This window comes from Rhinatrema bivittatum, chromosome 3, assembly GCF_901001135.1.
Source record: "Rhinatrema bivittatum chromosome 3, aRhiBiv1.1, whole genome shotgun sequence".
Classification (NCBI taxonomy): domain Eukaryota; kingdom Metazoa; phylum Chordata; class Amphibia; order Gymnophiona; family Rhinatrematidae; genus Rhinatrema; species Rhinatrema bivittatum.
Window position 1 is genome coordinate 221,089,506 of NC_042617.1, and position 27,452 is coordinate 221,116,957.

The following is a 27,452-nucleotide window of genomic DNA, read 5'->3' on the forward strand; positions in this document are numbered from 1 at the left end:
TGGATGCATGGCATGCCCTCATGGAAAGATAGTGAAGATAAGAACAGTAACAGAATTCATAAGAGCAAGGGATAAAAACAGAATCCATAATGGCTAAAGGATGAAACTGAAGAAAAGGGGTAACCTGCATGGAATTGCATTTAGTACCATTAACAAAAGGCATGGGGGGGAGGGATAACTTGCACAAAGTGGCAGTTACTACCCTTACCAGAGCACGGGGTGTGTATGCATGCAACCTGCATGGAACAACAGTTATTACCTGAAAAAAAAAAGCAAGCTTGCTGGGGAGACTGGATGGATCATTGGGTCTTTTTCTACTGTGACTTATGTTACTATGTATTTATTTAAAATGTATTTAAATACCTTTGATATACCGATACTCAAGACTAGCGTCTTATCGTACCGGTTTAAATTGAAACTCGGGGTAACCAATTAACTAGGAAGATAAAGTTACAATGAACAGGGGGTTTACAGTGTGGGAGAAAAGAGAGCACAGGCATATGATTAACATAATTGATTAAAAACGTAACTAAGAGTAGTATAACAAAGATTAACATAGGATCTTAGACAATGGCTTAGGTCTTTAGGTCAATAAAACAGCAAGCACCACTGATGGAGGAAGGGGGGGGGGGGGGGCGGATTTGTGAAAAAGGAATGGATAGCTGTGCTGTTAGTAGGGTGTCCATTAAGGGAAGGCTTGTGTGAACAGCCACGTTTTTAGTTTCTTTCTGAATGAGAACGGGCATTGTTCTTGTCGCAGTTCCGGGGGAAGAAGATTCCAATGGTATGGACCAGCCGTGGATAGTGCTCGTTTCTGGATGGAAGTGTGACTCGTGGATTTGTTAGGGGGGGCTTGTAGCGATCCTTTATAAGCCGATCTGATTGGTCTTATGGAAACGTGAAATTCGAGAGGTATTTTGAGTTGTAGAGTAGATCGGTGATGTATGTTTTTGTGGATGATGGATAAGGTCTTGAACATTATTCTGTGGTTGATAGGTAGCCAATGAAGATTTTTTAGGATTGGTGTGATGTGGTCCTTGCGCCGGGAGTTTGTAAGGATCCGTGCTGCGGCATTTTGAAGCATCTGTAGTGGTTTCGTTGAGGTGGCTGGAAGGCCAAGGAGGAGCGCGTTACAGTAGTCTATCTTTGAAAACAGTATGGCCTGGAGTACTGATCTGTAGTCTTGAAAGTGAAGGAGAGGTTTTATTTGTTTCAGGACGTGAAGCTTGTGGAAGCATTCCTTGGTGGTTGTGTTAATGAATTTTTTGAGATTCATTCTGGTGTCAAGCTTGGCTCCTAGATTTCTCACGTGGTTTACGAATGGTGAGAGATGGAGAGTAAGGGGGTTGTTGTCTTTTGGAAAGATGAATAGAAGTTCTGTTTTTGAGGTGTTAAGTACTAGATTGAGACTTGAGAGTAGATTATTGATGGAGCTGAGGCAGTTGTTCCAGAAGTGCAGGGAGCTAGAGGTGGGGTCTGTGACAGGGATTAAGATCTGTACATCATCTGCATATACAAAATGTGTTAGGTTTAGGCTCTCTAGATGCTGGCATAAAGGTAACAGATAAATATTGAACAGTGTGGGCGATAGCGAGGATCCTTGGGGGACGCCATGGTTGGAGTGGATGGGATGGGATTCTTTATCATTTATTCTCACCTTGTATTTCCTATTATTGAGAAAGGATTCGAACCATTTGAGTGCCAGGCCTGTGATTCCGATTTCCATTAGGCGGTTGATGAGAATAGCATGGTTTACCGTGTCGAATGCTGCTGAGATGTCGAGAAGGGCCAGAAGGTAGGATTGGCCTTTGTCTAGGCCCATTAGGATGTTGTCAGTTAAAGATAGTAGGAGTGTTTCCGTGTTTAGGTGTTTACGGAAACCGTATTGTGATGTGAAGAGAATATTGTAGGAATCCAAGTAGTCTGTGAGTTGGTTATTGATTAGTTTTTCCATTAGTTTGGAGATAAATGGAAGATTTGCTATGGGGCGAAAGTTTGCAGGGTTGGTTGGATCCAGATTAGGTTTCTTTAGTAAAGGTTTTAGAGAGGCGGTTTTGAGTGAGTCTGGAACGTATCCTTGTGTCAGGGAACAATTTATGATGTCTGCCAGTGGTTTGGATATGGTATTTGGGATTGTAAGCAGGAGTTTGGTGGGTATTTGATCAGAAGGATGTGATGATGGCTTCATTTTATTGATTAACGATTCAATTTCCAGGGAGGATGTGGGTTCAAATGATTCTAGAAGCGGTTTGTGTGTGGAGTGTGATGGTTTGTAGGTGGGTGGAGGATGGGTGTTTGAGTTATTTAGTGGTGCCAGTAGGTTGTGAATTTTCTTCTCGAAGAATAGAGCCAGTTCAGTGGATTTGTTTTGGGCTTCTTCTTCTGGGATGGTTGGTGGGACTGGTTTAATGAGGGCTGATACATAGGAAAATAGTGTTTTTGGATCATACATGAAGCTGTGTATTCTCTTGGCATAGAAATCTCTCTTTGTGCGTAATATGGTGGTTCTATAGATACTCATAGCGGTTTTATAATTGGCTAGAAGGGAAGGTGATGGATCTTTGCGCCAACATTGTTCTTTGTGTCGTAGGTCTTGTTTGAGATTTTTCAGTGTCAGTGTGGGCCACAGAGCTGGGAGGACTAACCAGAGTGTTCAAGAGTCCCACTGAAGCCCTCTGCTGGCAGAAGGCAAGAACTACCCAACAGAGCTTCACAATACCTCTCTCTAAAAGGACGGACTCCAGATATCCCCAAGGATCCCAAACCTACTTGAAGGAGGCAAAGTCCCAATTAGAGATGTGGTCAGAATCAGGTCCAGACATGGCTGGGCTGAAGTCAGGGTCAGCTGCAATTAAAGTCGTTAGAACAGCTGCTGTTGGGACCACTGTAACTAAACCTGGAGTCATTTAACATGATATAAGCAGGAACTGGGGTCAGGGACACAACTAGATCTGGTCTATCTGGTATGGGAACTAGAGTCAGAGAGATGACTGGAACTGGATTCTCTGCTGTGAGAACTGGAGTTATACTCTCCAGTGCAGGATTTGGAGTTGCTGGGATAACTGGAACTGGAGCTGGAATTGCCAGTTATTGAGTTGCTGAGATGACTGGAGCCAGAGTCTTTGGTATAGGAACTGGAGTCCCTGAGATAACTGAAGCCGGTGTTGGGGGGAGCGGTCCCGATTCCGGGGAGATTGGTGTGCCCTTGGACCACGGCGCAACTGAAGAAAGGAGCTGACCACCGGAGCCCTGGCCTTTACCAAACCTGTACACATCGGGAGAGACTCAGAAATGCAATGCTAATCTCTGGGGTAGCCCTCCGGCCACTCGATAACCCTTTCGGACCTGCCACATGGGAGCGCAGATGCGACAGGACGGACAGAGGTCGAGGACAGGAAATGGTACTTTAACTTGGAACAAGACAGGAACTCGAGACTTGGACAAGGCTTGAAGACTTGAAGAAGATGAGGATACTTGGAACTTGGACGAGACGAGGACACGAGGAACTTGGAAGTTAGATACATCAGAATCAGAAGCAGGACTGAGGCTCAAGATGAAGGAGGAATCCTGGCAGCACTAGCAGAAGTATCTATTTATTTATTTAATTTAGAGTCTCTTCTATACCGATAGCCGTTTGCACATTGTATCGGTTTACATACAACTAATAACTTTTGGGCATGGCCCTTACAAAGAACATAACAAAGAACATCTAGCTGGAAAAGGACTCAACTGACCGGAAATGGACACTGGATAGATACGGATTTACTCCCAGGAAGGTCGAATGGAGGCGAGGTCCGGCAGACGAGGCAAGGCTCAGGATCTAGGTAAAGGACAGAAGCAGTCGCAAGGTGCTCCGAAGACCGGGAACAGGGAACAAAACTCAGGATTCAAGATTCGGAATTGGAACTTGGAACTTTAAAAGCAAGGGTCTTCCGAAGGCTTGTGCTGCCGACGAGGACATCATGATCAAGACTCAGAACTTGGAACTCAGATACATCAGGATCAGGGCTGGAACATAGGACAACGGATACTGCAGGACACCGATACCTCTGGACACCAGGACATCTGGACAACTAGGACCTCTGGAGACGAAGACATTGCAGATGTCTGGATCGCGAAGCATGGAACATCAGTTACTTCTGGACCGGGGACATCAGGACTAGGAACATCCGGAGACTGGACATCAGAAGACAGGAACATCAGAACATCCAGAGACAAGGACATCAGGACATCTGGAGACAAGGAGACGGGATCTGACGAGAGACCAGGACATGGAACGAAGATGAAGACGAAGGATCAGGAACCATGGAGGAAGACAAGGGGATTCCAACAAAGAACAGAGTGCCTTGAAGAAGCGAGGAAGGATCACGGAGGTCTCCTGGAACGAAGAGCTGGAACAGAGAATCCAGAAGCAGACCAGCTCCATGACTAGCTCCTTGTGAAGGCGAAGACGGAATGAAGGAAGGCCCTCTTTATAGGGCTGAAGACCGAGAAGCCTAGGAAACATTATTAGGTGGAGCCAGGAAGGACTGCCCACGACCGGCCCTTTAAATGAGGCAGAAAGGCGTGGCCGCGCGCCTAGGAAGAGGGCAGGACCTCGGAGAGCGGCATCCATGCCACGAAGGAAGAGCAGGCCCTGATTTCGGTGGCTTCCTCCCGCAAACAGAGAAAATTGATGGCGGCTCTCTGCCACAAGAGGAGCTCCAGACGGCCTCCAGGCCGTAGAAGAGGACCTGGTTGACGGCGGCCTCTGGGCCGCGGTAGAGGACCTGGTCAACGGCGGTCTCCAGGCCACAGAAGAAGAGCATCGGTGGCAGCCTCCTGGCCGCGGAAGGATGGCAGTCGAAGTCAGCGGCCTCCAGGCCACATGGAGACCCAGATAGTGGTGGCTCCCTGCCATGGGCAGCAATGGTGATGGCGGCGGCCTCCAGGCCATGAAGGACGTTGGCGGAAGCAACCTCTGGGCCAAAAGAAGATGGAAAGCTGGCGGCAGCCTAGCCGCGAAGAAGGCGGCGTTCGGTGGCAGCCTCCAGGCCGCAAGGGGACCCGACTCATGCTGCATGGAAATGGTGGTGTCAGCAGCGGCCTCCAGGCACATGGAGGATTGGCGGCGGCGGCTCCCAGGCCACATGAGAGGCCTGGTCGGTGACGGCAGCAGTGGTGATGTCAGCGGCCTCCAGGCCTCGAGGGAACTGTGGTGGCAGCGATGGCCTCCAGGCAGCGCTGCAGGTAAGGGGTGAGAGGCTGCTTGTGGGACTAGCTCACAAGCAGCATCGCAACAGCCGGATTCTCTAGTATAGGAACAGGAGTCGAGATGAATGGAGCTGGAGCTAACTCAAAGCTGGGTGGAGGCATGATATAGGAAGTTGTTTGAAATCCTGGTAGCTGAGGCAGGTTCCTTCAGGATAGTCAAATGCAGGTCCTGGAGAATGTCTACTAGGGCTTCCACAGACCCTGCTTTGTTTGGAGTAGCTGAACAGCTGAAACACGATTCACTGGCATAGGAACTGCTTCAATAACATGGAGAAAGCAGGATCTGGATTTACAGTGCAGGATCCGGAGCTGTACAAACAGCTGACATTGGAATTAGAGGTGTAAGAACTAGAGCTGTACAGACAGCAGGCACGGGATTCACTAGTACAGGAACTTGAATTGCTGGAACCGGAATTAGAATCACTGGAACAGCTGGGGCTCGCAATAGCGAGGAACAGAGATAGGATTACTGAAACAGCAGTGGCTGGAATGGCCTGAAGCAGAGGTGCTGTAGCCGGAGTCATCAGTGCAAGAACTGGATTTGAAGTATGCTAAGCAACACAATTTCCACCAGTTTTCACATTTTTCACAAAGCATAATTTACAATTCCAAAACTGCTCAACAATCCAGATTTTATTTTTTATTTATTTATATCCACCTTTCATGATGCTTCAAAGCAGATAACATGCACGTACTCTAGGTATTTACCTATTCCTAAAGGATTTATATTCTAAGTCTATACCTGAGGCAATGGAGGCTGAAGTGACTTGCCCAAGGTCACAACGAGTGTCAGAGAGATCTGAACACTAACTTCCCTGGTTTGCAGATAAATTTACACACACAAAGCAGGGCATGCACTCGACCTGACATACATCAATCATAGCTTCCTTGAACACATGAACACTGATTACAGTCAAATTCCATGATCAGACCATTTCCTAATTCAGTCCACTATTAAAAGCATAAAACCAAAAGAAATACAGAAGAATGAGCCCTTAGAATTTAAATATCGTCCACCGTTTAATACAGACATACTAAAAAGCAAACTAGAAGAAACGCTAATACACTTTGACCACAAAGACTGTGTAGCTGCAACAACCGAACGAAAACAATGCAAATCCATGAGCCCAAACAAAAAAACCCATGGTTTAACGAGAAGATAAAAGAAATCAAACAAATCTGAGAAAAAAAGAAAAAAAGTGGAAAAAAGACAAATCAGCAGAAAATTTAACTAAATTTAGGAAACAACTAGCCTATTATAAAAAAGTAATTCTTGACGCAAAAAAACGAGTCTTTAGTTCAAAAATTGAAAAATTTGCAAACAACCCAAGAACACCATTTAACATAGTTAAAAATCTGACTAATGATAAAACAGAGGCACCCCAAACCCCTCAAGAGAATAAATGTAACAATATAGCACAATATTTCTCAGACAAAATCACAAACCTTAAAGCGAAGATTCCAATCTTAACAAAGCAGGAAATCAAGATGCACAAAAGAGATGTGACAAAATAGTCCAAATTTGATGAGGTATCCCAGATCGAAGTAGAAGCCATGATAAAAAAAATCTGAATACCGCACCACATAAAACTGACACCATTCCCATCATGGATATAAAAAACTAGCTGATATAACTTCCGACACAATAGCCAAAATAATTAATGTCACTTAGCGAAGGAGTAATGCCAGACTACCTTAAAAATGCAATAATAAAACCTATACTGAAAAAGAAAAACAGTGACCCAAATGTCTTAAGTAACTATAGACCTGTTTCAAACTTACCTATGCTTGCGAAATTAATAGAAAAAGCGGTACAAAAGCAACTGGCGGAACATCTAGTTAACAATAACATACTCTACCCCTCGCAACATGGCTTCAGAAAACACTATAGCACTGAAACATTACTAATCTCTCTAACAGATAGCGTACTACCCGGATTTGACAGCGGAAAACACTACATTATGATACTATTAGATCTGTCGGCAGCATTTCACACAGTAAAACCATAGCATACTACTGAAAAGGTTAGAAGAAATAGGATTACAAAACAAAACAATTGAATGGTTCTCATCCTACCTTAACAATAGATCTTTTCAGGTACAGATAAAAAACACAATATCAGACAAAATCGAACTAAAGACAGGGGTCCCCCAAAGTTCAGCGCTTTCGGCGACTCTATTTAACATTTACATGCTCCCCCTTTGCCACCTATTGGCAGGACTAGGTATCATACATTTCATATATGCTGACGACATTCAGCTGATTCTACCGGTAGAAGAAACAATTGAGAAAACACTGAACTTTGCAATGTTGTACCTAGATATAATAAAACAACTACTAAACCAAATGGAACTAGTGATTAACATTGAAAAAACAGAATTTATACATCTAGAACGAAAAAACATTGAAATAATTCAGAATCCAATCAAACTTAAAAATGGCAAAACAGTGGAACTGAGAAAGCTCAAAACCTAGGAGTATTAATCGATACGGAACTCAGCCTTAAGCAACACATATCACTGAAAGTTAGAGATGGCTACGCCAAATTAATGGTCGTTAGGAGACTAAAACCCTTATTAACTCAAGCACACTTTCGAACAGTACTACAAGCACTAATATTCGCTAGCACAGACTACTGTAACACACTTTTCCTAGGATTACCATATACAACAATCAGACCACTGCAAATACTACAGAACTCAGCTGCCAGAATACTTACTGGAAAAGACAGAAGAGACCATATCACCCAAACTATTGCAGATTTACACTGGCTACCAATAGAACAAAGAGTGCAATTTAAAACGCTATGCACAATTCATAAACTAATCAATGACGAAAATGCTGCTTGGATAAACACTGCCCTACGATTGCATGTCCCCCAGAGAAATCTCAGATCAGCCAATAAAGCTCTACTAACCATCCCCTTGGTCAAAACAGCAAAACTGACCCAAGATAGAGAGAGAGCACTATCTTTAGCGGGGCCAATATTATGGAACACATTACCACTCGAATTAAGACTAATGAAAGATTTAAAACTCTTCAAAAAGAGTTTAAAAACATGGCTCTTGAAAAAAAGCCTTTCACAGTGAGGTCGATGAATAAAGAACACCTACACACAGCTGAAAGTCACCCAAAAGTGTAATTGCTTACTTTATTATTGTTATTTCATCATAATTAAGTATTAAATTAGGAGAAGGACAGTATAGAACGTATATGATTATGCTATTAATCATATAAATGGAAATCCCAATCCACTCTCCACATAGAGTATATTATTGAAACATGTAACCGAAAATTTATTGGCACTCTCTGGATAATTTATATACCAAACTTATTTCGTGCCTAATTGTAAACCGTTGTGATGGTGCATTACTAAACGACGGTATACAAACATTTTTAAATAAATAAATGAATAGGCTATTCAACCACTAGTTGAGTGGGTTTTTAAAGAACTACTCGAGTTTGTACAAAGGTTTTGGCAAGTCATACAAACAGTTGCAATGTTGCTCATGAAGCAGATACTACAGTCCCATTCTCCTGGTTTTTTAGTAAATCCTGAAATCCAAAGCCAAAGCTTCCAACAGCAAACAAATTCTTACTATTTTGATATGATTCTTTCAGTCACAATACCTGCACAAGCATGGGTTGAAGATAAGAAAAATCAAGTCATGACCTGTGGGTGTGATCTCAAAGTCAAGAGCAGGCAGTGCACAGACAGGGTGAGATTGGCGGGTTCTATCTGGAGCAAGGGAAGGGCATCTTCCATCAATGACAGTGAGTTGAGCACTCAGGTGCTGGTGGCCGGCAGAACCTGCACAGGAACAACACTAAATACAAGGCACACACTAAGACAATGCAAAACCCAAACCTGGAAACATGAAGATGCCCACAGAAGCAGGGCAGGACCACTGCGGGATGATTGGATTCATGAAACAAACTAGGACCAAACAGGAACACTGGATACATGAAGCAATTTAGGAGTAAACAGGAATACAAAGTCTAGGTCCAAGCTCTGGAAATCAGAGGCTGAGTCTGGAATATAACTGTTCAAACAGGAACAAGATGGCAACCAACAGGAAGTTATCAACCATACCGGTAGAAGTGGGGTGGGAGAAGGGACTAGCCAGAGTGTCTAAGAGGACCACCAAGGCCCTCTGCTGACAGGAGACAAGAACTGCCTAACTTGGCCTCACACATCCTGCTTCTTCTCAAGGAACAAAGAAAATAGAAAAGAAAATGATGAAGGATCAAGAAAGAAACATAAAGGAAGACTATAAGGAAAACATAAGATCAAGAAATATAAAGGTTTTAAAATATTTTATTGATTCACCCTGCTGCAGCTGCAACTGGTGGAAGGGTTGAGGCTGATGAAACAGTCTGGGGAGGTAGGGGTGAGAAAGTGAGTGTGTCCGTATGAGTGAGAAAATACCAGGGGTGGAGGAAGAGAAAGCTAATCCATGCCAATTTGGTGAGGGAAAGGGGTGGAAGAGAGAACGTATACCCTCCCCCACCAATCTGACCTCCTACTTTAAATAAACAGGAAAAGTACACCAATACCTGGGCTTCTCTTCTTTCTTCATCTGGGCCAAATTACAGCTTTTCCTCCTCTAGTGGTGCAGAATCCCTCTTTGCTTTCTTCCTAAACCCACTTGCTTTTTACCCCTCCTCACTCCTTCCCTTGCTCTCTCCTTTTCCATTTACACAGAAACAAAGCAGCAGATAAGTAACAATTGGTCCACCAAGTTGCTCCTACCTACAATGTTCCTAGTTAAGGATATCTCCAACAGCTCTGCAGTACAAGATGGAGTGCCTGTGGGAGATCATTCCTTATTCAAGTCAGTGCTGCCATCTCCCCTTTTTGGTTTTCTACTGCACATAAGTTTCAGTAACTAAACCAACAGAGAGGCCTTCCTCATTTATTTTACCCCACCTCTCTCCGCTCCTAATCTTACCACTGCACTCTGTATTTATCCTTTCCCTCTTGCTTTCTTTCCATTCTACTATCTCTTTCCTTTCCCTACTTCCCTATTACACAGCAGTTTGATACCAAGCTGGAGCCATAGCACAAGTAGGCCACAGGAGGAAGGGGGGAGAAGTGCTTCCCTCAAGTGCTGCTACACCTGCCTCTTTATGTTCATTAATCCTCTATTTTGCCTGTTCTGTTTATGGTGCTCATTTGGTACTCCAGAAGATCCACTAACACTGGAACTTTATTTTACCGGCAAGAAGGAATGAGCCTCTAAAATAAGTAAGGAAGCATGGTCTCATATGTACCCACTACAGAGAAGTACTCACCACAGACTGCCCAAAGACTGTAGTCAGCTCCATAGATGATAGCAAGTCTCTTAATAGAAAAGGGCACTCTTTACCAATCAGCAAATATACCTAAAAATCAAAGGAGAGCTTGAAGTTAGAAATATATTGCTGCACCTATGTATACTACATTTTCTTTTTATTTAAATGTTAAAAGAAGAAGAGTAGAGAAAATAAATATTATATATTCATTCTACTAGTTAAAATATAATAAAAATACCCCTCATCTACAGGTGAAACCTAACAGAAAACAATACAAGAAACACACATTCTCTGAAGATATGGCATATTATGTATACAAGGATGCAATTCAGCCCTTGTATTAAAAAAGAGACACTTAAATTTGCTAGTCATGTATCTGGCACAACTACTGTATCATGTATTCATTAAACAACAAATGAGACAGAAATATTTTATATTTAAATATCCCTATAACCAGATTCCCAGAAAATCAGTAAAAGCCACTAAAATATAGACAAGAAAAAGCCAAAAAGTATAGTAATGCTGTGCTTGAACTAATTTTATTTTATTCCGTTATCTGATCATCAAAGTCCCACACATGAGAGACCCTTTAACAGTGCACAATATAGCTTGCCTATCAGCTAGACAGAGTACGCTTGGCAAATGGTATGCCCAAACGGTTAGGATCATAAGAAATGAAAAGTTTTTGAAGCCTGACGATGCGATCAAATTCACTTTCTAAAGTAAGTTAAGGCCCTCTTAAAGTCCAGTGAATGAAGGGACTTTTCTCCTTTGTGTATATGCGGCCTTGGAAAGAACGTGGGTAGCACGATTGCTTGATTTATATGAAAAGCCGATACCACTTTTGGTAGGAACTTGGGGTAGGTGCAGAGTACCACCCTATTGTGGAAAAATGTTATACGAGTAATGGACTAGAGCCTTAAGTTCCCTGACTCTTCTAGCTGACATAATCAAGAAGGGCTTCATAAGCTGTGCCAATACCACATTGAGATCACATGACACTGATGCTTTGGCTACTGGAGGGTTCATATGCCATAAGCCCTTCATGAACTTTGACACTAAAGGGTGAGTGGATATTGGCTTCTCTCCATTTGAATATGTTAAGCCTCTAAGGCACTGAGATGCACTTTGACTAATAGAGAGGACCGGGTAGCCTATTCTTGACCCACGTAAGTCATGATAAGGAGTACTATAGTACCTGGCTTGTGACACCCTTTCTCTACTATAATTGCTGAATGGTGCCCGTTTACTCTAGTTGATTTGCTAGCTCATCTGTGATTATTATTTGCTGTTTTTTGAGATTGCTCCATTTGGCTCTCTTTTGAGATTAACAAGTTAAACATGACATCTTTCTATAATTTTTAATGCAAAATTACATTTGCTGATTCTAACAGATTTAAAATAATAAAACAGTGAACACAGTATGTGGAAAAGTTTGGACACCCTTCCAGCTTCACAACTCCCACTCCCCAACTGACTCTTCCTGTGACAATCTCCACAGATGATCAGGACCTCTCCACCTTGGCTCTGGTGAACCCCGGAGCAGGAGGAAACTTCCTAATGAAGGACTTGGAGGGAAGAGGACTTGGAGGGAAGAGGGGGTGGAGGGAACGGGTATAGGGTGAAAGTAATTTAAGAGGGTGATTGTTAGTGGGGTGAAGGGGCACTGGGGGAGGGAGCAGGGGGGAGTAGGGAAGGTCGAATGGGGGGGCGAGGGGGCTGGGGGATGGGGGATGGGGAGGGAGTGGGAGTGGGGAGGGTTCTTGGATGGAAGATAGAGGTCGGGGAAAAGGATATATGTTAGGTTGGGACTGAGGTGAATCATGGAAAAACAAAGGTTAGGATTGGGTGGAATTAGGGTATGCTTGTTTAAAGAGCCATGTCTTGATTCCTTTTTTGAAATGGCTCAGGGACGGTTCTAAGCGGAGTTTGACGGGTAGGTAATTCCAGAGGGTAGGGCCCGCAATGTATAATGTGTTGTGGAGGATGGTAAGAGTTTTATATTGGGAACGGAAGGTGATGGGGAGCCAATGGAGGTCTTGGAGTATGGGAGTGATGTGATCAGTTTTTCTGGTGTTTGTTAAAATTCTTGCCATGGTATTTTGGAGGATTTGGAGTGGTTTAGTGGTAGAGGAAGGGAGGCCTAGGAGGGGGGAGTTGCAATAGTCGAGTTTGGTTAGTGTGGTGGTTTGCATAACCGTGCGGAAGTCATGGGCGTGGAGAAGGGGCTTCAGTTTTTTGAGGATTTGTAGTTTGTAAAAGCCCCCTTTTAGAAGTGATTTAATGTGAGATTTGAAGCAGAGTTGATTGTCTAGGGTTACTCCTAAATCTCTGACACTGGGCGGTAGTGTGTGAACTTGTGAGGCGTTGAGAATCATTTGGTGGATTGAGTTGAGGGGTTGGTTAGCTAGGATGAGGATTTCAGTTTTCGAGGTGTTAAGTGCTAGGTGGAGATTGGAGAGGAGAGAATTAATGGATGTCAAGCATATTTCCCAGTATTGAAGGGTTTCGCTGATGGATTTTTGGATTGGAATAAGTATTTGTACGTCGTCTGCGTACAAGAAGAATTTTAGTCCTAGTTTAGAGAGAAGGTGGCAGAGAGGGAGTAAGTATATATTGAAGAGGGTGGAGGATAGAGAGGAGCCTTGGGGTACCCCTTGTGTGAGAGGAATGTGTGTGGATTCGAAATCGTCAAGCTTGACTAAGTATTTACGGTGGTCTAGGTATGAGGAGAACCAGGAAAAGGCTGTGTTTGAGATGCCTATCTCTGCTAATCGTGATAAGAGGATTTGATGATTCACGGTATCGAACGCGGCTGAGATATCGAGAAGGGCGAGTATATATGATTGGCCGTGGTCCATGCCTTTAAGAATGGTATCCGTTAATGCGAGTAGGAGTTTTTCGGTACTTCGTTCTTTACGAAAACCATATTGAGTGGGGTGTAGGATATTGTTTTCTTCTAGGAAATCGGAGAGTTGGGTGTTAACCACTTTCTCCATGATTTTAGATATGAAGGGCAGATTGGAAATGGGCCTGTAATTTGCAGGGTCATTGTGGTCAAGGGTGGGTTTCTTTAGTAGTGGCTTCACGATGGCGAGTTTAAGTGGGTCGGGGACTTTCCCGGAAATGATGGAGCAGTTTATGATTTCTGCTATTGGTTTTGCAACGGCAGAGGGAATGGAGAGGAGGATTTTTGATGGGATGGTGTCTGCGCTATGAGTGGATGGTCGCATCTTTTTTAGTATGGATTCCACTTCCATCACGGAGGTAGTGTCAAGGGAGTTGAGGTTAGTGTTGTTGTCGAACGGTAGTGGGTCTGTGGGTGCGGGGTTAGGGGGTAGACGTGTTAGAATTTTGGAGATTTTATTTTGAAAGTAGTCGGCTAGATTCTCACATTTCTCTATGCTGTTTATTTCTTGTGAGGAGGGAAAGGGGGACTTTGTGAGTTCCGCAACAAGGCAAAATAAGGCGTTTGGATTTAATTTATAACTGTGGATTTTTGCTGCGTAGAAGTCGCGTTTAGCGTGGATGGTTGCTTGTCGGTATGTATGCAAAGTGTGTTTGTAGGCCATTTTGTGTGTGGGTGTAGGCTGTTTACGCCAGGTACGTTCCTTGGTTCTGAGGTCTCGCTTTAGTTTTCTTAGTTCAGCGGTGTACCATGGCTTTCTCTCGGTACGTGTGGGGGTTATTGTTTTGTGGATGATGGGGCAAAGATCATTGGCTATGTTGGATATGGACTTATTCCAAGATAGAAGAGCAGTGTCCGGGTTAGTTAAGTCGAGATTTTCACTTACTTTGCTGAATGCTAGGGAGAGTTCCTCCGAGGAGCATTGTTTACGGAGGGAAATTGTTTTTTTATGTGAGCTTGTGATAGGTGTATCAGTATTGATGGTGAGGTGGGCATTGATGAGAAAATGGTCTGACCAGGGGATAGGGGTGGTATTGGGTGTTTGGGGTACTGTAATGCATGTGTTTACAAAGAGGAGGTCGAGGGTGTGGCCAGCTTTGTGTGTGGGCTCGGAGATTAGCTGTCTGAAGCCCAGGGCTTTGAGGGTGAGAGGTAGGGTTTCACAAGCAGGTGTGTTGGGGTGGGTGTCTACATGGAGATTGAAGTCTCCGAGTATCACTGCGGGTGTGTCTGACTTTATGTTGTCGGTGATGTATTCAATGAATGGGGATGGGTCCTGTTCGAGTATGCCGGGGGGGGGGGGGGGGGGGGGGGGGCGTAGACGAGGCAGACTTGCAGGGATTTGGATTTAAATAGACCGATTTCAAGTCTTGAGGGGGGGGGGAACTAGTCTGTAGCTTGAGGTTAAGGAATTTCTTGGCTGCAAGGAATATGCCGCCTCCTCTTTTTTGGGCCTAGGAACACCGAATGGTTCCTCTGGCTCCATCGTTCTCCTGTCCACTATCCTCTCCAGCCACCGCCGAGTCCTCCCAGGGCAACAGCGAGGAGCCTATGCAGTTACGCCGAAGCCATTTAACACTTGAGGAGAAGCAACGGCGTAGGACTCTTGGACTGTCTGTATTTATTTATTTAACATTTCTTTTATACCGATATCCGTTCGCACATCGTATCGGTTCACAGTGAACAAAAAACCATTGGGCAGTGCCCGTACATTTAACATATAACAGATAACATAATATAATATGATGAACTAGGCAACATATAAATAAATTTTTGGGAGGAGCCCTTACATATAACAGGCATCATTGGGTAGATGCTATGGAATATAACTATAACTATATACATGAAAGTGCAAAGTACAAAATCATCAGACGTAAAGGCGTTCATACCAAGATATCAGTATAACATTCATAGGGGGGTTTTATGTAATAGGGGGTGAGATGGAGTAGGCTTGCTGAAAGAGCCATGTTTTAAGTTTCTTTTTGAAAGTGGGGGTATAGGTCTCTATGCGGATATCATGGGGCAGTGAGTTCCATATGGTGGGGCCGGCAAGAGAAAAGGCTCTGTTAATAGTGGAGGAGAGTTTAAAAGATTTAATAGATTGGGCACGGAGTGTTCCTTGAAGAGCTGGGCGTGTAGGTCTCTTGGAGGTACGAGGTAAGAGGGGGGGGGTTAAGCCAGTTGAGGTTGGAATTTACTAGACTCTTATGTATGATCGAGAGTGTTTTATAAAGAATTCGTGACTGTATAGGGAGCCAGTGTAGTTCAATAAGTGTGGGGGTGATGTGATCTCTTTTCTTTGTGTTTGACAATATCCGAGCGGCGGCATTTTGTAGGAGTTGAAGTGGCTTAGTGTGTGTTGCAGGAATGCCAAGTAAGAGCGCATTACAATAGTCAATCTTCGATAAAATAATAGCTTGGAGGACTGTACTGTATTGCGGCAAAAAGGGTCACCTACTAGCCCAATGTCCAGAGCACCCGGAAAACTCTCGGGCCTAGGTGCCTCAGGATGTATCAAACCTGCTCCCCAATGTACAGTACCAATAACCCTCCAATTCTCTGGGGGATCCCTCATGACTCTGGCCTTTACTGATTCTGGTGCCAGAGGAAATTTCATCCTAGCCAAACTCGTCAATCAGCTACAACTTCCGGTGCTCCCACGCAAACCTCCGCTATCCACAGGGATCCTCTGCCTGGGCAAGTGGCTTCCTGTACAGCCCCTGTGACCCTCCGGACTGGAGTACTCCACGAGGAAGAAATCTCCTTCCTGATTCTCGACAAGGCTGTCCATCCGGTAGTGTTGGGCCTCCCGTGGCTGCGTAAGCACTCTCCGACCATCAACTGGGAGACTCTCCAAATAGCCTCGTGGGACACTGAGTGTTTCTCCACCAGCCTTCAGGATCTGCCTCGACCACAGCTTCTGCTTGCTGCCACCATTCTGCAACTACCACCTCCATACACAGAGTACGTGGACATCTTTTCAAAAGAAAAAGCAGAGACGCTACCTGAGCACTGTCCCTTTGATTGTGCAATCAATCTTCTTCCTGACACCGTTCCTCCCAGAGGCCGGGTGTATCCATTGTCTTTGCCGGAAACTCAGGCGATATCCCAGTACATTAAGGAGAACCTAGATCGGGGCTTCATCCGACCATCCACGACCCCAGTGGGCACTAGATTCTTTTTCAAAGTCAAAAAGGATGGCTCATTGAGGCCCTGTATAGATTATCGGGGTCTCAACTCCATTACTTTCCGGGACTGCTATCTTCTCCCTCTCATCTCTGAACTTCTGGATCGTCTTCAGGGAGCCCAGATGTTTACAAAATTGGATCTACAAAGGGCCTACAATTTGGTCCGAATCAAGCCTGAGGACGAATGGAAGACCGTCTTTCATACGCATGATGGCCACTACGAGTACCTAGTGATGACTTTCGGCTTGTGCAACGCGCCGGCAGTCTTCCAAAACCTAATGAATGAAATGTTTCGGGACATGCTCAACAAGTGTGTGATCGTTTACCTCGACAACATCCTGATCTACTCCAAAGACCTGAGTACCCATCTAGCAGAGGTTCGCCAAGTCCTTCAGCGTCTGAGAGTCAACCATTTATTCGCTAAATTGGAGAAATGTCTCTTCGAGCAGGAGTCTTTACCCTTCTTAGGGTTTATTGTTTCCATGACAGGCTTCTGGATGGACCCGAATAAACTAGCCAACATCCGGGAGTGGCCTCAACCCTTGGGATTCCGCTCACTACAACGATTCCTTGGCTTTGCCAACTTCTATAGGAACTTCATTCCACAGTACTCCTGCATCGTGGCTCCACTCACCGCCCTAACTAGAAAGGGTGCAGACGCCAAACACTGGCCCCCAGCAGCTATTGCAGCCTTTGAGGAACTAAAACAGGCTTTTCTACAAGAACCTTGCCTTCGCCACCTGGACCCGTCTCGTCCCTTTATTGTAGAGGTGGACGCCTCAGATATAGCTGTAGGGGCCGTGTTCAGCCAACACTCACTCCAGGGAGCCTTACTACCGTGCTCCTTCTCCTGCAAATTCTCCCTGACTGAAAGAAATTATGGAATTGGATATAAGGAGCTCTTGGCCATAAAACTGACGTTCGAGGAATGGAGAGGGGGGCACAACATTCCATTACGGTTTACACCGACCACAAAAATTTGGAATACCTCAGTAAAGCACAGTGCTTGAATCCACGCCATGCCCACTGGTCTCTCTTCTTCAGCCGATTCCACTTTACCCTATGCTACTGACTGGCCATAAGAAACACCAGGGCAGATGCCCTATCAAGACTCCATGATCCTGGGGATAGCCTGGACCAACCCTGGTTCATTCAGGATCCGGCCCAGGTTCTCCTGGCAGCCACTCACACAATACCTCAGGAAAAAACTGTAGTTCCACTCCGCCTTCAGCCCAAGGTCCTAGCTTGGGGCCATGACTCCCTCACTGCCAGACACCCTGGTAGAACTCATACCATGGAGCTGGTATAGCGCTATTACTGGTGGCCCCGCATGGCTCAAGATGTGCAAGCCTACGTTAGCTCCTGCCCAATCTGTGCGCAACAAAAACTCTTACCAGGCCGTCCCTGTGGCCTTCTCCAACCTCTCCCGACTCCGGACGAACCCTGGACACACATCTCCACTGACTTTGTGGTGGATTTACCCCCCTCACAGGGCAATCAAGTAATTTGGGTAATAGTAGACAGATTCTCTAAGATGGCTCATTTCATTCCTCTCCCCAAGTTACCTCCAGCCTTAGAACTGGCACGGCTGTTCACGCAGCATGTGTTCCGCCTCCATGGATTGCCTCGACACATTACCTCTGACCGTGGTCCCCAGTTCATGGCTAAATACTGGCGGTCCTTGTGCAAAAAATTCGGAATCCAACTGGACTTCACCACGGCTTTCCACCCCCAGGGGAATGGCCAGGCAGAACGGGTTAATTGGGGTCTGAAGACCTTCCTCCATTCCTTTGTAGGGACCCGTCACGACGATTGGGCCTTGTTGCTGCCTTGGGCGGAGTTTTCTCACAATACTCATGTACACTCCGCTACCGGGGCTTCTCCTTTCCAAGTGGACTCCGGTAAGCAACACAGACCTCCTTTACCTCTGCCCTTATTGGTACCCGCCCCAGCAGTGCAGCTCACGGCACAGCAGCTCCACGAACTATGAGATTCCACCAATGCCAATCTTTAAAAAGCCGCCAAGACTGCTAAACAAGCGTCGGACAAGCATCGCTGACTGGCTTCTTCATTCAACCAGGGGGATCGGGTGTGGCTCAGCACCCACCACATTTGCCTTCGGGTCCCCTCTATGAGGCTTGCTCCAAGATACATCAGCCCGTTTTCTATTGGTAAGCGGTTGGGCCCTGTGACTTATCGTCTACGCCTCCCCACCAGTTTGTGGATCCATAACACCTTCCATGTGTCCCTGCTATTACGGATCTGCTAGGGAGTTAGCAATCTGTTGATGATCTGATGCCTGATGGGAGGAGCAATCAGACAGGAGTAGCACTCTGTTGGTATTTGAGGTAGTTGTGGGTGGATCCTTGGGCTGGTGGCAGATGTCCACGCCCTCGGGGGAAGATCCCGAGAGGGACCACCAGTCAGGATCAGAGTATGGAGACAAACACCAGTGGTTGGTGTTCCACCTTCATGGAGCAGAAGGATAGAGGGCTGCCATCTCCAAAAAAAAACCAAAACAGGGGTGGGTAAGAGTATGTGGCAAGGGTGTGGCCTGCTTGTTGCAATGGTTGCTACCCCTAATTGAGCTGGATGTTCACTTGGATGCAGATCCGGCGCTGCTCTCTACGATGGTGGTGGGGTGGGTGGGTGATAGAAAAAGATAAAAAAAAAAGAAAAGGATAAAGTGCGTAGCTTGCTGGGCAGACTGGATGGGCCGTTCGGTCTTCTTCTGCCGTCATTTCTATGTTTCTAGTTCTTTTATTAGACAGTTTACTGAACCACCAGAGATGGCAGTAGTGAGCTGATAATCCCGGCTGGGCTGTAGTACCTCAGAGACTGGAACAGCGATCCCTGGAGGCTGAGCTGAGGAGAGACTGAGATATAGTGAGTAGGCAGAGTATGCAGATGGTAACATTCACACAATGTCCCAATGAAGCCCAGAAGCTGGCAAGTATAGGCCCTTGAGGAGCGAGTACCTGGTTCCAGGGAAAGCTCAGAGAGAACATTGGTAATTCACTGATGTAGCTGATATAGTTGGTAGTGAAGACTTCCAGGCAGAAGAGCAAGTCTGGGAACGAGGGCCCTCAAGGAGAAAGTACCGGTTCCAGACTGTCACCTGAAAAACAAAGGAGAGCGAGGCCCCCGAGGAGCGGGTACCTCTGGTAAGTCCGAAGGCAGAGTAGCTTAGGTAGCGAAACCCTTGCTAACTCAATCTGTTAGCAATTACTGAGACCTTAAATATCCGTCGTGGGGGACGTCATCTTCGGGAGATGTCCCCGAGGTTCGCGCCATTGCCGGTCCTTCAATCGGGGCCGTGCCGGGCGCGCGCCCCCAGGCCTCCAGGAAACATGGTGGTTGCGGCGTCGAGCCGGTCCGGGAACGCCCGAAGACTTGCGGCAGGAGAACGCCGCGGCAGTCAATCTTCCCGCAATCGGAGAGGGAGGCGCCAGAGAGGTAAGGAGGGCGGAGAGAGGGTGTCGGGCAACGGCGGACACAACACCTGCTAAAACCACTGGTGCTCTCCACATTCCACGCTTCTCCACCCAAGACTCCGGAGCTTGCTTCTGAAGATGACCCAGTTTATCAAGTCAAGGAGATCCTGAAAGTGAGAAGAAACCAGAGACGTTGGGAGTATCTGATCTCCTGGGAGGGATTCGGTCCCAAGGAAAATTCCTGGGAGCCATCATCAAACATTCTGGATAAATCCCTACTCCAACACTTCCATCGTACTCACCCCAACAAGCCTGGTCCTTCTGCGAGGGGGCGTAAGGAGGTGGGGTACTGTTGTGGGTCCCGGCCGCAGAAGACCACGGCCGGCCCCCCTACCTGCCTGCTGCAAGCCAGCATGCTTCCCGGTTGGCGCGATGCTCCCCGCGTTGGGGGCCGACCACCTGCTGCCTCCCACGTGGTTTGAACGCAGTGGTCCTGCTCTCGGTGGAGCTCTCCCTAGGCGCGCGACTGTGGGAGGCTCTCCCTCTTAAAGGGGCCGCAGCGGGAAACTTTGGCCCAGCCACGAACGATGACGTCAGGACTGAGGGGTATTTAAACCCTGCCTCAGTCCTCCGTTCTTTGCCTTAGCAACAGGTCGTCTCCTTGGAGTGCTAGCTGCTGCATTCATTCAGTTCCTGGTCCAGTTCCTGACCTTGCTCCTTCCTTCATACTCCAGTTCCTCAGAATTCCACTTCGCCTTGATCTCCTGGTACCGACCCCTGGCTTGCTCCTCGACTTCGCTTGTCTGCTGCCTGTCTCGACCCCTGGCCTGGTTTCCTCAGTCTACTCGTCTGCTGCCTGCCCCAGATTCTCGGATTGGACTCTCGTTCTACTTCTCTGCTGCCTGCCCAGACCCGGACTCTAGATCTCGTCTTCATCTCTCTGCTCCAGCTTCACCGAGGCAACCCGCACCTAAGCCCTGCCGGTCCCAGTACCCAAGGGCTCAACCTGTGGGGAACGAGGGCTGGTATAGGTGAAGCTCCAGCTGGGCTGACCTCACCTGCACCACTTACCATCGACAGGAACCACTGAGGGCCTTCCCTCTGTGGTGGTGCTAACACCCGTCCCGGCTCAAGGGTCCACAACCATAACAGACATGCCAAGGGTGTGACAAGAAAAAGATCCTATGGCCTAACATCATAACATAACATTGAACATAAGATTGCCATATTGGATCAGACCAAATGTCCATCAAGTCCAATATCTTGTTTCAAACAATTCCTAATCCATGACATAAACACCTGCATAATCCCAATGGGTAGTAGATTCCATGTTGCTTAAACCAGTGATAAGCAGTGGATTTCTGCAAATCCACCTTACTAATGGTTTATGAACTTTTACACTAGGAATTTGCCAAATCTTTTTTAAAAGGCAATTACACTAACAACTTTACCAAATCCTCTGGCAACAAATTCCAGAGGTTAATTATGCATTGATTAAAAAAAATATACTTTATTTCATTAGTTTTATATGTACAACTTAGTAACTTCATTGTGTGTCACTTAATCGGTACTTTTTAAAAGAGCAAGCAACCGATTCATGTTTTCTCATTCCACTCCACTCATTATTTTATGGAAATCTATCATATCTACCCTTTTTTCTCTTTTCTCATATGGAATAGTTCCATCCCCTTTATCATTTTGGTTGCCCTTCTCTGTACTTTTTCTAATTCTGCTACATCTTTTTTTAGAAGTCGTGACCAGAACTGCACGCAATACTCAAGATGAGGTCGCACCATGGAGCGATATGGAGGCATTATTGATATTCTCTGTTTTATTCTCCATTCCTTTCCTAATAATCCCTAGCATTCTATTTGCTTTCTTGGCTGCTACTACACATTGAGAAGGAGATTTCAATGTATTATAAACTATGACACCTAGATCCTTTTCCTGAATGGTGACTCCTAATGTGGAACCTTTATTGTGCAGTTATAATCTGGGTTACTCTTCTCTAATTGCATCACTTTGCACTTGTCCACATTAAATTTCATTTGCCATTTGCATTCCCAGTATCCAAACTTTGCAAGGTCCTCTTGCAATTTCTCACAATCCTCTTGTGATTTAACAACTCTGAATAATTTTGGGTCATTGACAAATTTGATCACCTCACTCGTTCCCATTTTTCCGGTAATTTATAAATGTGTTAAAATGCAGTATTCCAAGAATAGATCCTTGGAGCACTCTACTATTCATCTCTCCCCATTGAGAAAATTTGCCAGCTAGCCCTATTCTCTCTTTTCTATATTTTGACCAGTTCCCAATCCACAAAAGGACACTGCCCCCATCCCATAACATTTTTTTCCTAAGAAGGCTCTCATGAGGGACTTTGTCAAATACTTTTTTAGTTTTTATTAAGCTGTTTTTATTGTTCTTGATGTACATTATTTATTGTTGTAAACCGTTATGATAGAATCCGAGTGATGGTATATAAAACCCAATAAATAAATAAATCCATACAGATACACTATATCAATTTGTGTACCTTTATCCACATGTTTATTTATGCCCTCAAAAAGTCTAGCAGATTGGTGAAGAAAGACTTCCCTTGCAATGTTGGCTTTGTCCCAATTTAACTATGCCTATCTATATGTTCAGTAATTTTGTTCTTTATGATAGTTTCTACCATTTTGCCTGACACAGACATCAGACTCACTGGTCTGTAGTTTCCTGGATCACCCCTTGTTCCCTTATAAACCCTTCTCCTCTACTCCTCACCTTCTAAAAACAATTTTTAAAATGTTTTACCTTTTATTTTTCAAGTTTCTTCAGTAACTTGTGCGCGCTGGAAGTCAGCCGGCGTGCGAGGCTCCGGGTCTGCGAATAATGGCGCTGTCCTAGCCCACCCCCCCCCCTCCCAAAATATGCCCTCTGGCCCGTCTCTTCCAAAAGGCCCAGCACATGAGCATGTCCTGGCCTTTATGCGCGTGACAAGATCTCTTGGAGGATTCACCCGGCGCACGTAAATACCGAGATTTACGTATGCAGGGCTTTAAAAATCTGCCCTTAAGTGAGATAAAAATATATTTAATAATACTGCAATATGGCTAAGCAGATAGACTCTATAAGTCATTAAACATAAATAAATGATGGGACAGACTTTATGAGGTCGATTTTAAAAAGAGCGCGCACGTGTCCATGTGCGCACGGTTCCCGGTGCATGCCCATGGACACGCTGATTTAATAACATGCGCGCGTGTGTTATAAAATCCGATGGCTACATGCGCATGTGCGGGCAGCCCGCGACTCGCATGCACGGGGGGGGGGGGGGGGAGGAATTTTTCAAAGAAACTCATGGCAACGTAATCGGGCCTCCCTCAGTTCCCTCCCAATCCACTCCAATTAAGGAGTGGACTGGGAGGAATCTTTACTATCCCTAACCCTATCCCCCTCTCCTCCATGCCCCCTTAACCTACCCTAACTATGTCTAATTTTTTATTTTAATACTTATTCCTCCGGACAGACGTAATCTGTGTGCACTGTCCTGCTGCCAGCATGCATTTCCCCGAGACAGCGGCTAATGGCACTGTCCTGACCCGCCCCCCCACAGACCACATCCCCAAGGCCGCCCCTTTTCCCTCGGCCGGCACTTCTGAGCGTACCGGGGTTTACGCACATGGCCGGGCCCATTGTATAATATGCGTGGCACACAAAGCCTGGCCATGTGCATAAACCCCCAAATGTACACGTGCAGCCCTTTGAAAATTTACTTGTATGTGGCTTTATCTGCTTTTAAATTCCTAAGAAGACATTATGTGCCACTGTTTTTAAATAATTGAGTTTGTCTATAGTCCCAATTCTGTAAACAAATAAAAAGTATAAATACAATACAATTTAGCCAATTTTAAAAGCCTGCACACATAAAATTCAGGGGTTATGTGTGTGAATGGGACCTGTGCGCGCCACATGCATTTTCAAAAGAGCCCAGCCACGCACGTAACCCCCAATATGCTAAGACATGCCGACCCAGAAGGGTTGGGCCTGGGGATGGGGTCTGGCAGGAAGAGGTTGGGCAGGGCGGGCCAGGACAGCACGTACTGGCAGCTGGCTGGCACGCGTAACTTACTTCTGCTTATCAGAGCAGGTAAGTTAAAAAAACAAATTAAAAAGGGTTAGCTAGGGTAGATTTAGGGGCTGGTGTGGAGAGGGAAAAAGGAGCAAGGTTAGGTAGGTGCATGATATAAAATAGCAACGTCCATTTGCATGCGAGGACCTTTTAAAATCTACCCCTTAGTGAGCTTAGATACTGCTATATCCATCTTTACTGAGACAGGAGATAGAAGTCCAGGAACGGCATTTAATCTGTGGGTAAGATAACCATTTCTTTTTCTTCTGTATCCTTCCTAGATAAGAACTGATCAAATTTACTCTAAAAGAATAGATAGGTATTTACTTGTACATAATAAACAAGCATAAACTTTTACTGAAGACTCTCTGTCTGATTGGTAAGTTGCTCTGTCTTTATAAACAATTATTGCTCTTACTAATACATTATCTCTTAGGAGCAATAGTGCATTACGTTTGGGGTCCTGGAAAGAGAGAGTGATTTATAAGGGAACTCCATATTAATGATTTTCTCATCCAGTACTACCTGACAGAGTATTAACCAAAGATAGTATTTTAAACAAAATCCATGCTGGACGTAAATTCTTAACCTTTGCAGCTATTCCTTTCAATATTTTCCTAACAGTTTCCTCATTTTATCAGTTACCCATTTGAATGTTAAATGTTGTCACAATAGATTTCTTCAGTGTCCTCCCTCCAATTAATAAGTCAAATTTAATTAGGTCCTGTCCTGGAGAAGCCGGCACACCGAAGTTACTTCTGCTTGGAAGGAGCAGTAAATAATAAAACAAAAAAATTTGGACTAGCTAGGTAGGGGTTAGGGGTCGGGGAGGAGAGGGGAAAAGGTAGGAAGGGTAGTTAGGGGGATAGGGAACTAGGAAAACCCTACTTGTGTCGCCAACATTTTTTTTTTTTTTAATCGACCTGTTGCATGTGGGGGAGGCCACCCACCTGCACAAGCGCGTGCAGACATTAAAATCTTGCGCACATGTGCACAAGGAAATTGTATTTTATAATATGCGCAAACCAATGCGTGCATGTTATAAAATAGCCACATGCAGGGGAGATCTCATGATGCAGTGAAGGGAGCAGATGTAATTCTCCTTTCTCGGCTCCTTATTCTGACATCCAGCCCCATCCGCAGCTGCAAACGTCACTTTTTGGATCAGTGAGGACATTCCTTGGCTTCTCAAGCACTGCTGTTCCCCCCAACATCCATTATGTCGACCCGCACTGCCAAGAAGGACAAGGAGAAAGACAAGGAAAGGTTGTGGCCTTCTGATATGCCATCCAATGACTATGCCGGGGTTGCAGAGCCGCATTTACCCGTAATTTGGGCTGACATGAAAACCGCCTTAGTGGAAGTCCTGGAGCCAGAATTCAAAAAAATCTCCAGCCAACTAACTGACCTTACCACCTCCATCAAAGGCTATGAGAGTGTTATGGTTTTGGTATTGAAGTGAACCCTGGGCCGAGGTAAGCAATGTCTCCGCCCATGGGGAGGAGCCCCGTGGGCCTCACCGTCGGTAGGCTTGGTCTTGAAGCACAGGTCACACCTGGAGAGAAGCTTTATTATGGGAAGAAAGGAGGCAGAGCCTGCAGAGCGGGAGGCAAGGATAACACAGTTCTGAGCAGTAGGGAAGTTTTCACAGTAGCGCCGCTGCTGTTGTAGATCTGGTAGTGGCCCGCGGCACGGGGTATGCCAGGAGGTCCCTCAGACAGTAGAATACCTCAGGTACAGATCCAGTAGAGGCCCGCAGTGAGGGATACACCGAGGAGTCTGTGCAGATGTGGATAACAGAGGCATAGGCAGTTCGAGGAAGTCAGTATGTACAGTGAAAGACTACAGCGCAGGATGTTCAGGAAGGCTTGCTGTAGAGAAGCGGTAGTGGCCCATGGTACGGGGTACACAGCCGAAAATGCCAGCAAGCAGCAAGGCTGCAGACTGAGAAGTACTCACAAATGAAAATCCCAGAGAAGCTCAGAGGAAGTGGGTAGGCAGAGTCACAACAGGAAGGCGCTCCGAGGAGCGGATAGCCAAGAACGAGAAGAGCCCCTGAGGAGCAGGTACTCAAGAGTGCCGTTGACCCAGGAAGGAGCAGGAACAGGAAGTCCATGTATCGAGTGGATTCAGCAATGAGGAAACTCCTTGCTAACTCGTCTTGGAGGTGGTAGGCTTAGGTATGGATGCGAGCTGATGTCATCGAGAGGGGACGCCCCCGAGGTTTCCGCCATGACATGTACTTAGGAGGCCCATGTGCGCGCACCTAAGTAATTCCGGATACAAGATGGAAGTCGGCACTGCCCACGCTGTCCCGGGGATACCGGGGAGGTCGGCGTTGGCTGGCGCATGCCGCTACTTGTCCCAGAATAGATGGTGCATAGAGAAAAGAAGTGAGCATGAGAGGTCGCAGCCGTCTGCAACCGACAGGCGTAACAAAGAGGCGTTTCACCAATCTCGAACAGAGAATCTGCAATGTTCAAGATGGCCTCCACACCTCGCAATCTGAGCTGGCCGCCCTTAAAATCGTCAATGCCTAACACATGGACCGTCTGGAGGACCTGGAGAATAGGTCCTGACAGTCGAACCTCCGTTTTGTGAACCTTCCTGAAATTTTAGACGACCAGGAGCTCCCTAGCATGCTGGAAACTTGGCTTACCTGGGAATTTAACATCTCACAAACACAGGGACCTCTGCGAATTGAACGCGCCCACAGGTTAGGCCCCAAAAGAGCCCTGCAGGATCGACCATGAGTTGTAATCGCCAAGATATTAAAGTTTGCGCATAAATCTGAAATTTTACAAGCGGTAAGATCGGGGAAGTCGCTCACATATGATAAAAAATTCCTTGTTTTTCAAGATTTCTCCGCGGCCCTATCTGCGCAACAGTATGTGCTTTCCCCATACTGCGCAAAACTACACATATTGGGCATGCGAGCTATGATGGTGTACCCAGCTAGGATTCGAGTGTCGGCACCTGGAGGTCCGCGTTGGTTAACGGATGTAATGGAGATACAGAACTATATTAATATGTTGGATGGGCCCTTGGCAAATTACCATGAGGCAGATGGAGACAGCGGCAGATGAAAGCGGACTAGAGGTCCTTGGTAAATTTAGATTTGGCAAAGATAGTCAATCTATCATTTAGATTTGGCAAAGATATTCAATCTATCATTAGAGGAAGTAACCATGCCAGACGCACTAAAAGGAGCAATTGTAAAACCAATTTTAAAGAAGAAAAACAGCGACCCACTT

General features: G+C 45.7%; 1 protein-coding gene across 6 annotated transcripts in view; it reads right to left on the bottom strand.

Moving 5' to 3' along the window:
• The window catches only part of ERMARD (ER membrane associated RNA degradation), a 452,987-nt gene that overhangs the window by 290,407 nt on the left and 135,128 nt on the right, over positions 1-27,452 (bottom strand). For all 6 annotated transcript variants that reach the window (XM_029594214.1, XM_029594212.1, XM_029594213.1 and 3 more), the window contains one exon: positions 10,549-10,638. In XM_029594214.1, the coding sequence (XP_029450074.1) occupies positions 10,549-10,638 (90 nt within the window). The remainder of the gene's footprint in view (positions 1-10,548; positions 10,639-27,452) is intronic.